The sequence below is a fragment of the Anopheles coustani genome, chromosome 3, assembly GCF_943734705.1.
Source record: "Anopheles coustani chromosome 3, idAnoCousDA_361_x.2, whole genome shotgun sequence".
In the NCBI taxonomy this organism is placed as follows: Eukaryota; Metazoa; Arthropoda; class Insecta; order Diptera; family Culicidae; genus Anopheles; species Anopheles coustani.
Window position 1 is genome coordinate 183,363 of NC_071288.1, and position 15,184 is coordinate 198,546.

At 42.2% G+C, this 15,184-nt stretch overlaps 1 protein-coding gene across 1 annotated transcript; it reads left to right on the plus strand.

Moving 5' to 3' along the window:
- The first annotated feature begins 725 nt into the window (after window positions 1-725).
- LOC131258516 (uncharacterized) lies at window positions 726-4,661 on the plus strand. Its single transcript, XM_058259849.1, has one exon. The coding sequence runs from the start codon at window positions 726-728 to the stop codon at window positions 4,659-4,661; it is 3,936 nt and encodes a 1,311-aa protein (XP_058115832.1).
- Window positions 4,662-15,184: the final 10,523 nt, after the last annotated feature.

The window sequence follows — 15,184 nt, forward strand, 5'->3', positions numbered from 1 at the left end:
ATCGCATTAGCAGCTCTTCATCGCGCAGGAAGCACTTAAACTCGAACTAAAGGCAACATGTGCATAGTCTTATCTGCATGGAGCTAAACGATTCCATTCAACGCCTCTTGTATTATAAATAAAATCAACAAATTCCATTCCATTTCCGTTGTCCATCAAATCTACTATACGTATTCATCACCGTAAAGTTGAAGTAGTTTGTGGTATGCAAGTGCATCCTTTTAGCTCAATATGACATTATTCAGACCACAAACAGACAAAACACCAAACGAAATAAAAAATAAAATCAATCGTGATCATTTATTGGTGCTTCTTCCTGTCGCGTATGACAAAAGACATTTGACATGCTTCTATCAGGTGACTTACTTATCTTCTTAAGTTCTGTAGCTATGCTGTCAACCATTAGGCTCAACACTTTGAAAAGAATACCAAATATGTGCTTAAGGAAAACAATTAAACTTTCCTTAGCTCTCTGGAATCAGATTGGAGAATGAACAAGTGATAATTTGTATGGAGCAGTATTTTAATGTTATATTTATCTTTTTTGTATTTTGCAGATACTAGAACAATGTTCCTGGATTTGTGGCTATCTAAAATGAAGCAAATTGACAAAACCCTAAGTTATACTTAAGCAAAACAAATCTGCTTAGGACAAGCATTAAACGAATCGCAAGTAAAATCCATCCAGTCCCAAAGAAACTTTGACGATCAACAAAGCTACCCAAATGGTTATGTCGCCCAGCAGACGACTGTCTTCGCCAGGAATCGCTGCCCATCCGATGAATATGCATTTGAGCTCTCTGCAACTGAACTCGCAGCTGCAATTGAACGCTCAAATGCACCAGAAGTTGACGGTCGGCTTGACTCCGAACCATATGAGTGGATTTTTCAAGAGCCCATCGACTTCCCCGAGTAGCATTAATGCAAATATGAGTAACAGTGGCGCAAGCGCCAGCCACATTTCATCCAACTCCAGCACGGCGTCTACATCGAACGGCAACGATCGCAACGACCGCAGTTCGCGTGACAATTCTACACCCACTAGCAGCAGCAGTATGCCCTCCGTAGCTGAATTGTCCACACACCCGCTCAACCGGCTACAGTCAATGCAGCCGTTCGATTTCCGCAAGCTATCAGCCGCTGCAGCCAGCCTCAGCGGTTTCTCGGCCCCCGGTTTACCTCCACCAAGACTGAGTCCGGAGGCAGCCGTCGCTCAACATCACTTTAACCAACAACAGCAACATGCAGCTGCCGCGGCCGCATTCTCCCAAGCTGTAACAACTTCGGCAAAGCGGCGAAACTCGCAGTCATCTTTGGAAGCTCAGACGGCCGCTTCGCGCGATCACGCAGCCGCCGCCGCAGCAGCCAACTTTATGAATCTTTCGATGAGCGGTCACGGCCTCCCATTCTCTCTGCCACCTCCACCTCCACCAACCTCTGTGGCGATATCTCTGGCAAATTCACTCAACCACTCGGCGGCTGCAATGGCGGCGGCCGTTTCAGGAAACCCACTGGCGGCTAGCTTCGTAGCCCAGTCCTTTCCGAACTTGTTGGCGGCTTCTACTCGCGAGTCTCGAAGCAAATCACCTCATCCACATCACAAACATCATTCGCACAAAGGCGGTGTACAACAAGATCACCACCACAAGGTTAACTCTGACAAGGGTTCAGCGGGTAGCGGCGATTCCCTCGGCGGTGGCGCTGGACGAGACAGCGACAGGGAATCCTTACACCATCATCACCATCAACACGAGCGCGACCAGCGAGAACGAGATCGTGAAAACGTGCTAAACCTCAGTCGCGACTTAGCGGCGGCTGCAGCGGCGGCAGCGGCAAGCAGACGCCCAATGCAACCAGGAGCAGCTATGTCCCGCCCAATGCACCTCCCTCCATCATCGGGAGGCCATGTGAAGAAGCCCTCTTCGTCACCAAGCAACGGTAAACGACAGTGGGGTGCAATACCGCCGAATCTCGGCACGCAATACGTCAATCCAGCGACGGGAAAGAAACGTGTTCAGTGCAATGTTTGTTTCAAGACGTTCTGTGATAAAGGCGCTCTGAAGATACACTTTTCGGCGGTTCACTTGCGCGAAATGCACAAATGCACAGTGGAGGGTTGTAGTATGATGTTCAGCTCGCGCCGTTCGCGCAACCGACACAGCGCCAATCCGAACCCGAAGCTTCATTCCCCGCACCTGAGGCGTAAAATTTCTCCACACGATGGCCGCAGTGCGCAGCCTCATCCTATACTGTTGTCTACAGCCGGTATGCCGTTACCAAACGGTCTCAACCCATTGCATCCCTTCGGTCCCGCTTTTCCTCTCATGCCCCCGGGAGACCACCTTCGTGGTCATCCGTCGCTCTCAGCACTTGAGTTCAAGGCGAACATGGAAGCCAGCATGCACCGGCGTTTGGCTGCCGAACATCACATGCATCAAGCCCATGCAGCTTCAGCTGCCGAAAAACACCACCGAGAGAACACACGCGCCTCTTTAAGCCCAGAGAGCTACCGCTACCGCAGTAACAGTCCGCACAGTGACACTCCCGATCGGTACATGGGCTCCGGATCTTCGTCCGGTGCGCCCGGACACTTCAACAGCTCTGGAAGTCGTTTGGACGATGACGATGGAGACGACGAGGAGGATGACGATGATGACCGAAATGGCATCGTAATCGATGGCAACGATGTGGATGACGATGTCGAGGGACACCAGTTCGACATGTCTCTTAGCTCTGAGTCTGAAGATATCAAATCGTTCGGACAACACGAGGAGGACGACGAAGACGTGCTATCGGAACGAGGCGCAGAAGAGGAACCACAAGACTTTAGCCTGACGAACCGACGAAACGGCCCATCACCGTCAGACGGGGACGAGGCCACAAGCAACAATGGCGATAGCAACGGCGAAGTGACACGCGACGACGTCAATGCGTTTCTCTCGATAAATAAGCGCAAACGCAAGAGCCTCAATCCCACCAAGTGTGCCGTCGCTTCATCGTCCTGCATGTCTAATAACGAAGAGAATGAAGAGTCACCGCCCGCTAGAGAACCTCAGGAAATTACAGCTCCAATGGAGAAGAAAATCAAGGCGAACTCTTGGGAAGACGGTGGACCAGAGCAGAAAGTACGATCTAACACTCCGGAAGCAAAGGAGAGAAATTCGCCTTTGACTGCGAACGGAAACCCAATTCTTGAACACAAGGAGAATAAAACAAACAGTTGCAATCTGTCTGAAGAATCTGTCGTGTCTGAGCTATCCTCGATGGAAAATCGTAAAAGTGTGGATCGACACAATCATGTACGTATCAAGTCAGAACCTATGGACGATGGTGATGGTGCAACAGAGGCTACAGATCTGTCACTTAATCTGTCGAAGAAACAACGCTCGAGTCCAGACGTGAATGCGAATGAAAAGTTCCATAGCAAGTATTCAATCGAGGTTCGTCCATCTTCGGAACTTATGGAAAATCCGCTACCGCTGGTACGTCCGAAGCAAGAACCCACCGAAAGAGATCGCCGTCCAGATTCTGAAGATAGCAAAAAGAGTTCGGGGGAACACTTTGATTCAGCCAACTCTTTGCGTCAGCTAGAAAATCTGTCTCATGACCCATTAAACGATATGATGGTGCAGCGCGCAGCCGTCGGACTTCTCGGTGGTCCTCAGTTTCCACCACTCAGCTATCTGATGAATGCAGCTCCACCAAGTCCCGCTCGATCTCATAGTACATCTCCGACGCCGATTGGTCAAGAACAAGAACAAGATGAATCAGACGATAATGTTGACTATTGTGAGGAGGGTAACTGCTTCAGTGACCCGGACGTGCCACTGGATAAGGATAACCCGAAGAAATGCTCGGCTTGCGGAAAGCTTTTCCAGAACCACTTTGCCGTCAAGACTCACTATCAGAACGTACACCTGAAGCTGCTACACAAATGCAACATCGATGGTTGCAACGCGGCTTTCCCGTCGAAGCGAAGTCGTGATCGTCACGCTTCAAACCTGAATCTGCACCGTAAGCTTCTGTCGACCACGGCCGACAGCAGTGAAACGGTTTTATCGATGGAAAAAAATCATCAGCATCAACAACAGACACAGTCACAGTTTCCTGGAGCCGGAGCCTTCCCTGGCTCAACCCTTCCTGCCGAGTTCCTTGCACGCCTCTACGCAGACTCCCAAAAATTCCCAATCAACCTTGAGGCGGCCTTTAAGAATCACGCACTACAAGCACCAGGAAGTGGAACAGCCGCTTATGCCGATCACTTTCTTAATGGAGCCACAGCACAGCGTGGTGGCTTTCCACAGACCGCTCCCAATCCTTTCCTTTTCCCTCCGCTCGGAGGGTTGGCTGGTTTTCCCGGATTGTCACAATTTTCTCACCTGCTCCCGCATCCCTTGAATGCAATATCTTCTACCCAATTTACCACAGGAGGTGGTGCTGGAAGTGGAGGAGGCCGCGTGTCTGCATCACGATCTGATTCTCCAATTTCTGCATGTTCTCCACCCTCTACTACCAACATTCCATCACCTCTATCTATACACGATCGGACGACACCCACGCCCGGTGGGTCCTTTCACAACCCGAATGCTTCGGAACGACCTCGATCGACCATGGCAGCATCAGCCCTAAGTAGCCGCCGCACTCCAGATTCTGTTTCATGATCAGTCGATGCATACGCGCGTCGCTGTCTTCTGTAAACATTTATAATGCATGAATGATCTCGTTTCATTAATTTCGATATAAAATTCTGGGTTACACTATCGGCTTTAGACTAGTGGTTGGTATGGGCTATTTAAAATGCGTGCCTCAGTTATCTCCCACATCTACTACATTTTATCAAATGAAAATGAATGAACATGCTCGGTAGGAGTCAACCCCACCAAGGCAGGGTTATTAATTAGATTATTTTGTTTTATTTCTTTTATTCAATTAATCTTAGATATAATAAAGATCTAGCATAATTGGGAGAGCGTAAAGTTAAAAACCGAAATAGTGGGATAGATAACAATATATCATAGAAAGATTAGGGGTTTCTTGCAGTTGGTAAAGCAAGGAAGTATCACAATTATGATTGTGTAATCTTAATGTCAAATAAATGAATTTATCCAACAATGTATCTCTTGCCACTGTGAACGGCAGCCGTTTAATGGGTAAATATTTACCAAATTGTCTCTGCTATCGTAATTTATTATTGATCCATCCCATCCAGTTAGCGTTTAAAAATTCTCAATTAAAGTTGATTAAGGGTAAAGAGAGCCAAGTATGGACCAAAAGCAGCATCAGCACACAGCTGGCTCGGGTTTAAGGGAAGACAAATACTGTTGCCGGTAAGACAACAAATGATCAATTTTTTTGATTCTTATTTTTACGCAATTTAGTTGCAGCATTCATCTCTTATCATAAGTGCCCAGTGATATAAAGATATCGATGTAATCATAAAAATGAACGCTAAATATTAGATGATTGTAGTTTTCTCTGAGACTAGGGGTTAAACGAAAACATCAATAGTTCGATTTCGAATCTTAGTTAATGCTAAGCAAAAGCGTTCGTTGATGAAATGGTGTTAAACGGCAAAGCAAAAAGATGTTAGTAGGTTCTGGATACGTGTTAGTTAAGTTTATTTACGTTCATTGTAAAATGGTTTCTCATCTAATGGCTACACACATTACTCCTTTTTTATTGTGTTTAGCTTTTACTTGTTCCTGTACTAGGTTGAAAAAAGTAGAGAAAAGAAAGTAAAACTGTATATTAGAATTATCGAACGAGTCTCATTACAACGATATTATCTATTAAGCATGTGAAGTGGAAGGAAAATGATGAATATTTAACATCAGAATATAAAAGTGTACCTCTTTCGACGCTATATTAGGTTTAAGTATAAAGCACGCATTCGAATACGGTGAATGCTAGTAATAAATCATTTAGATACAAGCACTCCACTATCAGCAACACCAAAATCTTCCATGGTTTAAGTTATCTTAAGAGAATACATCATCAGACTAAATTAAAAGATGATCAACCGATGGAATCTCAAACAATTATCAAAGTTATCCCAAGAGCTTTCTCTACTTAAGTAGAAAAACGAAATACCCAATCATTAAAAAACACCGCTCAAAGTAACGAATGCAATGAAATAATGGAACGACGGAGAATAGTTACTTAATAGCAGAACAAGAATGTGCAATATTATTTTCATCTTTTTAACCAAGACTGCATGTAATTTGGTCTGTGAGTGATGAATAAGAACTATGCAGCGAACGGAGAAACTTTAGTTTCACTTTCCCGAACTGTCTTCTAATAAAAGTGTATCACTAATAACACGCTGTACCCATTTTATTATGAGGAACGTAGCATTCTTACCTTTGAATTTAAAATGAAGTAGGAAATAAAACAATTCCTGGTTTGCAACAAACAAGCAAACGTGTGGAAGTGTAAGGACAGCAAACTCTAGAGGTGCAACTATGAAATATTTAAACTTTATTTTCTAGTTAAATCAAAGGCCAATCAAAGCTTCGAAGTAAAAAAAACTCTCACTGTAAACACAATAAAGTGATTGAACACAACTTTTACTAGATAATTATGTCTTCTTCAGATAAGAAATAAGCAAAACCACAGAGAGAACGCAATACAACTTGTGCTTAAAAGTAATAACATCAACTACTTCCCGATTTAGGGGAGTATGTTTGAGAAAGAAGAAAATAAAACAGACAACATTAAACATCTATTCAGGCTTCGTTATTTAATTTTGTCTTAAGCCCTTGAGAAATATAAGTATTGTTTATTTAAAAAAGAATACGTGGTAAGATCATATTAATATATAATAGCTTGGTTTCTGGTGCAATCATAATTTTGTTTTTTAATCTTCCATAACCCATTAAAGCTCATATAAATTTTATCTGTTTTCATTGCTTCACACCTTGTTGCAATCCTGATAACTTTTCTTGTACGGATGGAAAGCATAACCATATTAATGTGAGCTGAATTACGAATCGATCCAATCGATTAATCTGCTGTTGATGGTTGTTCAGTGCCTGCAAATGGTGCAAAACAACGATGGGGTGTTTATTCTAGAATGATTATTGGGCCGAGAGTGGAAGAACCATGAAACGGTTCTTGTCTCATCCTCCACATGACACCAAAGGCTACAGAATAAATAAACAGCATATCCTGTACAATCAGAAATCCCTCCAACCAGGGCTGAGTATGCATCGGCACTGGCATCGGCAGAAATGCACTCAGGAACACCAATTGCAGCAGCCAGGGGACACCGAACACATAGCCATGGTATGTCGTCCCAATTGAATTGAAAGGGTGCAAAATATACAAAGATCAGGAGGAATGGTAAACAAATACCGATGCCACCGCTATACTATGCTACACGATAGTTTAATGTCAACAACAGGTTTTGGTTGGAATGTTCGTACAATCCGCCTGCAGCTAGCGAGTGTCCTCTGGTATGGCAAACGTGCTCTTTGCAGGACCCTTCCGGAAATGCGATGTGAATACAAGTGGAATGGATTTGTATACTAACGTGGGATGATTTCCTGAGCGTTAGAGTGAACAACGATGTTTGCAAATGGCCACTTTTATGAAACTCGTTTGGTCAGATATTCCGGCTACCCTGTTTTTGTGCGTGCATCAATGTGCCACCCTCCTATTGTTTCAATTCAATGTAACGTGTTGAAATTTAATGAAAGCGTCCGTTGAACAATAGTTATTTGATCTGATTAAATGAAGATTCTTATATTTTTATTCTAAAACAAATTATTTTATACTTTATTTTATTACAAGCATGGTATTGTAAATGCATCAAAAACATTAAACTGTCACAATAGTATTTACTTTTAAAACCTCTATGTATTCTTGACTATTTTGATCTAAACTACGCTCATACTATTTTCCTTTGCAACCATTATATAATCACTTTTTTTTTAAAATACGGAAGTTTGCTTCTCTGCTGTCTTCGTTTCTGATTGGGCTACAATGGGAACGCAGGTTTCGTCTTTAAGCAACTCGTCTCGAACGACTGTTGGTGATCGATGGGAGACTGGCAAGAAAACAGTTTCGTTTCCTTAGCCAAGTTTCGAACTTTTCCAAATCCAAGCCAAATTTCTGAAACGAAAAGATCATCGTAGTTCATAGTACAGAACAGAGTAAAATCGCCTACAGTTTAATTCTCTGCTAGTACGATGGAAGTTTGATACACCATACCTCACTGTCGTTGTTTCTTCTGCACGATTGTATTTTGTTCTGATTGAATTATACTCATTACAATATTGGCTGATTCTCAACATGCTTCTTCCACTTCCCGCAGGTGGTTACAAATTATATTACTACAAATGTTGAACTATTTTTGAATAGCCCGTTTAATGCAAATGTATATAACATTTATTACTCAATTATCAAATTCATCTACACACTTAAAATGAGGCTACATTTCGTAGCACTTAACAGTTATAAAATCAATACCATCAACTTTGACAAACCTTTTAAACAATTTCACTGGATTCTCACGCGCAGGTCCTTGTATGGGTGGAGTTTCTGCACAATTGAAAGCTTTATTTATTCGTATGACACATGCCACCAACATTCAGATCGGAAAGAGACAAATGACGAATGGGTGGTTGCTACAAAGAAGAGAAAAAGACACAGATCAGAATATTCGATACGAAAACGAATTTTAATGTAATATCTACTGCGGTGACGAATGCGTGAACGGGAATAGTGCCACAATGTCTCCGTATATTTGGTACACATACAAGATCCGCACGCACGCACGAACACAACCGTTTGTCATTGTCTGGGCCCCGCCTTATTAAAGAAAAGCGTGATGGTCAGCAATCCGAGGCGTCGTGTGCTCTTGTCGTCGAATGGGTTCAGTTTTCTTCCCGCTTACCTCATATCACGTTCCACAGTTTAGCATCGTCCTGAAGACAACCGTAGTGAGGTGCGGGACGCGGTGATTTGTTGCTACTCGGTGGCCATGTCGGCAAAGGGTGGTTAATGACTACGTCACGAAACCCCCGCATGATTACCAATTGCTTGTGGCGGCAAAAACACTATAAAACAGAGATCAATCAGAACATGATTGTGGGTTGTTGGCATCGGTCCGGTTCCATGTATAGTGGTGTTGCTTGTTCTCACAAGGCGTTCAAAGTGTCCTTGCCGTAAGAATCTTGGATGTTATATTTTACAATATATACAGTTCTAGTTGTTGAGATAGATGAGTGCATATAATGTGCTGTTCAGAACATACTTTCATTTACTGTACCACAAATTAAACCCAGGCTATCGATGTGACAGCGGGATTTAATGAATTTCTTTTCATCATGCACTTTATCTATTCTGTCTATATATTATATGTATACATACCCTTATTTAATACTGTATTTTTTTTTTAAATCTATCAAAGGGGGTTTCCCGCCGTCAGTGAATGTTCATAGTTTAAGTATTTCAATTCCTCGGGAATACGTAAAACAGAATCAAATAAAGGTGCTTTAAATTGATCTTACAAGAGAGATGAAACTTATTGAAATGTTTAATTTACTGAAAACCACCCCATCGTTCTCAGTTTTAACCTTAAATTTATTTGTTATAGAAAGTATTGTCGAGAGAATGAATACATACAATGAATACAATACAATCACAAAACTAAGTTCTTATTCAGCTCATCCAAAAAACTTGACAGCCTGCACGAATTGCCTAGCCATAGGTTGAATCTTGGATGTACAAGTCTATCCAAAATATCAGCATATATGGGTTGGACAGGACTTGAAATTCTGCAATATGGTTTTTTGACGATTATTAGTGAAAGGTATTTCATTTCTGGGGGGTGCCCATGGCGCAGGGGATGCCCATGGCGCAGCGGTAGCGCGAGGAAACACCACACCACAGGTGTGGGATCGAATCTCGAGTCTGGCACCCTCAGGTATTACGAACGGCTGACCACCGATCTATAATATACCGTCTTTCGGTCACACAAACTCTCTTTGGAGAGAGGCCTTGTCCCACTAGGGGATGTCGTGCCACATTAAAAAAACAAAAAAAAAATTTCATTTCTAAAATTATACCATTATTTTCTCCTCGTGATTATAAGCTCTCATGATGTTATGAGTTTAAAAATGAGAATAAACATATACAATCGTGCTCATTGCTATTCCGGTATTGACTGACAGTATTGTGTATCCATACTCTACCGACGTCGCAAAACCATGCTCCTATCGATCCTGCCCGACGGGATGCCCTCATGATTGGGAGATTTTTTTCCCCTGATGACCAAATCGAGCCAAGACCTCAAATAGGCAAACGTTTGACTCCTCTCTGTACTCGACGGTATATGTTGTTAGACATCGATTTCGATCGATGTGGTACTGGACGAAACGTAGTGTCCTCACCCGCGTGGTTTCTAAGAGCCGTGATTTTGTGTTTATGAAACGCACCATTCGTTGCACGACAACTAATAATGGGACGCTACTTCCCAGCTTGAATTTGTCCAAAGGCCTCCATGACGGGAGGACTGAGTTCGAAAATCATACAAGGAATAGTACATTGGAATCACTTCTTCTAAAACATGCTTTTTTTTGCAAAATCATGCCCATTCCGTCAACCGTGATACAGATTGTCATCGTCCGTCATTTGTTATTCTATCGATACGAAAACATCCACCGCTAGGATGCTGGCAATGGTGAGAAGGAAGAAGGCGATGTTATTCCTAATGAAGATGACGGCTACGAAATCGAACGGAAAGCAATTAGTCATCGGTGTGCCGTTTTGGTGATTGATTTTTTTCGTGCAGGGTTTTGAGTGGTTACATTCAGATTCAGTTTTTGTTTATCGATTGGTCAAACGCTAATACAGCGTTGGTTAGGGTGTGCGAGAAACAACGCGTACCCTTCCAATGCGGACAATTTTACATGATTGATAGTGAGGGAAGGCGTCTAACGATTTGAGAATGCTTATCCTTCTTCAACCGGACTCGACCATTTCGTGACGCGAAACCGGAATACTCCACCAAAATTCGCCTGAAGTATAAACAAACTACTCTAACACAACTACCTTCAACTTGAACGGTGCCTTTTCCCAGTACTTCTTTTTGCAAGTGAGTCCTTTTGTCAGTTTTTGCACCCTAAATTGCTGTTTGTGTTGGCAGCTTTTGTCACGTCATGTTGCAAGCGACATTGCTACAGCGTACTCAAGCAAATTAAAGGATATCCGGCTACCGGAAGGTAGTTACACATTGTTGCATTGTCGAATATTGAAACCAATCTTCGAAACGAAACAAATATTCGTTTACATTATAAGGATGTATGTTTTTGAGTCTTAATACCATTTTTATCCAACTTTTAGGGTAATTGATGTAACAAAGTAAACAACAGAAGGAACGCTTTGACCAATCAATAGCGTATGAATACTATAAAGCAAACTTTGGATCATCAACATGTTCATTAGCTATTCTACATAGAAATTTCATTTATTCATTTGTAAGGTCATTTAGACGAGCAAGGAGATGTATTAGATTAATTGTTCAAAAAGAAACATCTTTTAAAATGGTTCCTCATATGCCTTATGGCATAACTGATTGATTAGATATTACCGGGTTTCACATTATTTATTTACATATAATAATCATCTTCATATTCTGGAGCAGACACCCAACCAAAATAAAAGCCAGCTGCAGTGGTCTTTGTTGTGACCGTACGATCGATACGTGGAAATGGGAAGAAGCCAAAAGTAACACGATTCTCCGCGCGTTATAATCCTCAGGAAGCAGGTGATCAATGTTGGACCTACAGTTGATCGTCCGTGGCCCAGGGGATAATTTGGTCCGTTGTATCTCTCTGACATCGGTTCACGCATACGTCCACGATGCTTTCTGTTTTATGGATCTTTTAAACCGAATTATACAAAAGTGCAGTGTGGCATTAGCAATCGCACGGTATCTTGTAAACGCTCGGAAAATTACGTTACGCTTCCGTTCCGATTCCTTTTCGTCACGATCACTTTTGACCTGGGAAGGGATAACCCGGGGAAAGGATAGCAATCGTTGCAGTATTTATAGCCGTGGATTATGTAGCGTTTGATTAAATGCTGCCATTGATTAGAATTAGCCGCATTATGTGCGAAAGAAGATACCCAATTTCTGACTGACACACTCGGTTACAGTATGTCATTAGCGAAATTTTTATCGAATTCAGACGACACGGTATTAATGGTTAGTTATTTGAGTTATTCGAAACAGCAGAGCTTCAACAAAGTACATGAAAGCGAGCACTTATCTATGCAATTTTCATTAATTGGTTTGCTGTTTCTGGTGCATTTTTATGCCATCTCGGTATACCACTCACTTACTAGCTTATCTGGAAAAAATAGCACCAGTAAATAATGTCTGGTGATTGGAATAAACTAAACTTTTAACCCTCATGGGCCAACTGCTTATACCAGAGAATGCTTGTTTGATCGAAAAGACATGCGTTCGAATGCTACGCACAGTTCATCAACGTATTGCAACTCCCGTTGCAGAACGGGAATGCGATCGGAGTCTACGTCGCGAAGGACGACGTTGTACACATTTTGGTATCATTATCGGTGGTTCAATCTTTACGGCAATTTTCGAGAAACTTTTCCCGCGTTTCCGCACTTAAAGTTGACGGTCAGGCCGTAAACTGTACCTGTACTCTGGTGGTGGTGGTTAGTAATTGGCAAACTTTAGACAGATTGATCCTCGTAACACATCCATAAGCCACAAACGGGTAGCCACCAATTTGAGACACGGCCCTTAAAAGACTCACGAAGGTGTGTTTCTCCTCGGTCTTTGTTCTAATCTACTCTGTGGTGCCATTATAGTGATAGACGGCTATTTACTGCCTCAAGAATCTCGTACCGCACTGACACTGGGTAGGGTCTCCGTAACTCCGACGAAGCAAAAGGATTGTCTAACGCCAGGCGTCTTTTGCAATACATGCAAAAACAACGGTGGCATAGCAAACTGTGAAAGTGTAACTTTTTGTTGCATTTTCGCGAAACAATCACCGGGTGCAGCAGTATAATTAAAACTTGGAAAATTATTAAACCCACCAGATTGCAATCAAACGGCCTCGGTTCGGGAAATATACGAACCACGTACCGAAGGTTCTATGTGGCCGTCTGCGCTTCTTCCTACCCTTCTTCGCATATTATTCAACTGCCGCCATCATATTGCATCTCGGGAATGCACTGAAATGCATCAAATAGCTAAATGGAACAAGAATACTGATGTATAGGAAAAGTTTTACGGTTTTCTGTGCTATTTACTTTTTTTAACGAAACAGTATACTAGAGGAATAGCGTCATTCCTAGCTTAAACCGAACGCCGGGCAGCAGACTTCTACTACAAGTCGATTCGAACTAAAGAACGGATTTTTGATATTAAATAGTAAGCAGTCTAGCAATCGGTTTTTGGTAGCTTACATTTTACGTTTTTCAATGAATTATTATAATTAGAAACGCATTCGAAAGATAATCGTTTTTGGTAGTCCCACATTTGAGGAACTACAAACTTATAAAACGCCATAAATATGAGAATGAGGGCAGTTGATTTACTTTCATTGCTAACTATTGGCTCGTCACATTCCGGTGAAATACTGCAGCGATGATCCTGAGAAAAATGAGAAGCGGTCGTAAAACGATGATGACTACTGCGGCAGAGCAACTGGCACGCAACCAAAGGAGCAGAGGTTTTGAGTCTGCAAAAAGTTATGTCGAGGTTTCAGTCTGCTCAAGCCGTTACCAGGGAATCGAGCTGCCAATTAATAGTCGTTGCGTTTCATGTGTATGTGTGTGTGAAGAAGATTTAGTTTTAAGCAATCATTAAACATCCATATAATTAAAGGTGGACACCGGTTGTTGCAGAAGATCACGAGACCAATCGATACCAGTAGAACGGTATGGTCTCTCCAACTTCGTTGAAATCATTGGAAGCGTTTTCCCACGCAACATGAAAGGAGACCACTCGAAAGAAGATCACGAGGATACGCCCAGCTCGAACTCGTTTGGCTAACTCCGCTTGCCGTTAGACATGATCGCGTTCCCATCGTTTCGTCCCTGTGCGCCTCTAGACGGTTCGTTTGCTCGCTTGCTTAGCGGCCAGGGCATTGATGATTTCGCAGAGTGATGCTGGTGGTCATGAAACGCTTTAACGTTTTGGGGTAAATTGCCCAAGGCTTGTTTGGATATCACTTGATTATGAATGCCGTTGTGAAAAACAGGACAACTGCGTCATAAACTGAACTGTAATCGAGATAAGAACCAAAACGAATTATTAAAAAAATATTGATCAATCATCATTAAATAAAGAAGCAATATTTTGTTTACGAAAGATTGTCTTCTATAATGTATGTGTATACTTATTGCTGCGATATGAATGCTTAAGGAAGCGAGACTAGAGACTTGCAAAAAAAATGACGCTGAGTTTTGAGGTTTGAAGTCCATGTCGAAGCACTGCCATCTTCCTCTAACTTCCGGGAATCGTCTAAGACTTTCTATGCATTTATTCATGAGTGTTCTTATGTGCCAATAAAGCCAAAATAGCAGTTCATTGATTGAAATTGAAAACCCATTCCAACCAGTTTGCAAGTTTATCGATGAAACTTGTGGACTTTTGTCTAGTACATCGCACAGGCAAGACTGTCCCCACTCCGTTCATCACAGAACACAAAATGGGGGTTGCCACTCTCCTCTGAATTAGCTTCTATCTTTTCAAAGGTTCCCTACACTATTGATTTGCTTATGTGTCCTATCTTATTTGCATAACACGCGACCGGACATCACATTCACCCCCCATATCGTGTTCCCTTTAACAATAAAGGTTCCATTATCAGTGATTAAATGATGCAATATTGGCAAGATGCCATTGTTTGTTTAGCCATTTGATCATACTGAATTGAGTAAAGTGTCCAATCATAATATGCGTTTACAATATTTATAAAACCACAGGCAATGGATTGTTATTCGCTACAGTTCTCATCTGCCTTGATTTGGTAGATGGCAGCGTGATGGTAGCAGTGAAATAATGAATCTGGTTTTGCATACTATATTAGATTTAATCCATTCAATAAACATTTTTGCCTTACTACTAGAATGACAAACGAAATTATACCCTTTACCGTATCCCATAAAATATTCAGCCATGAGTATCATCCGTAGGATT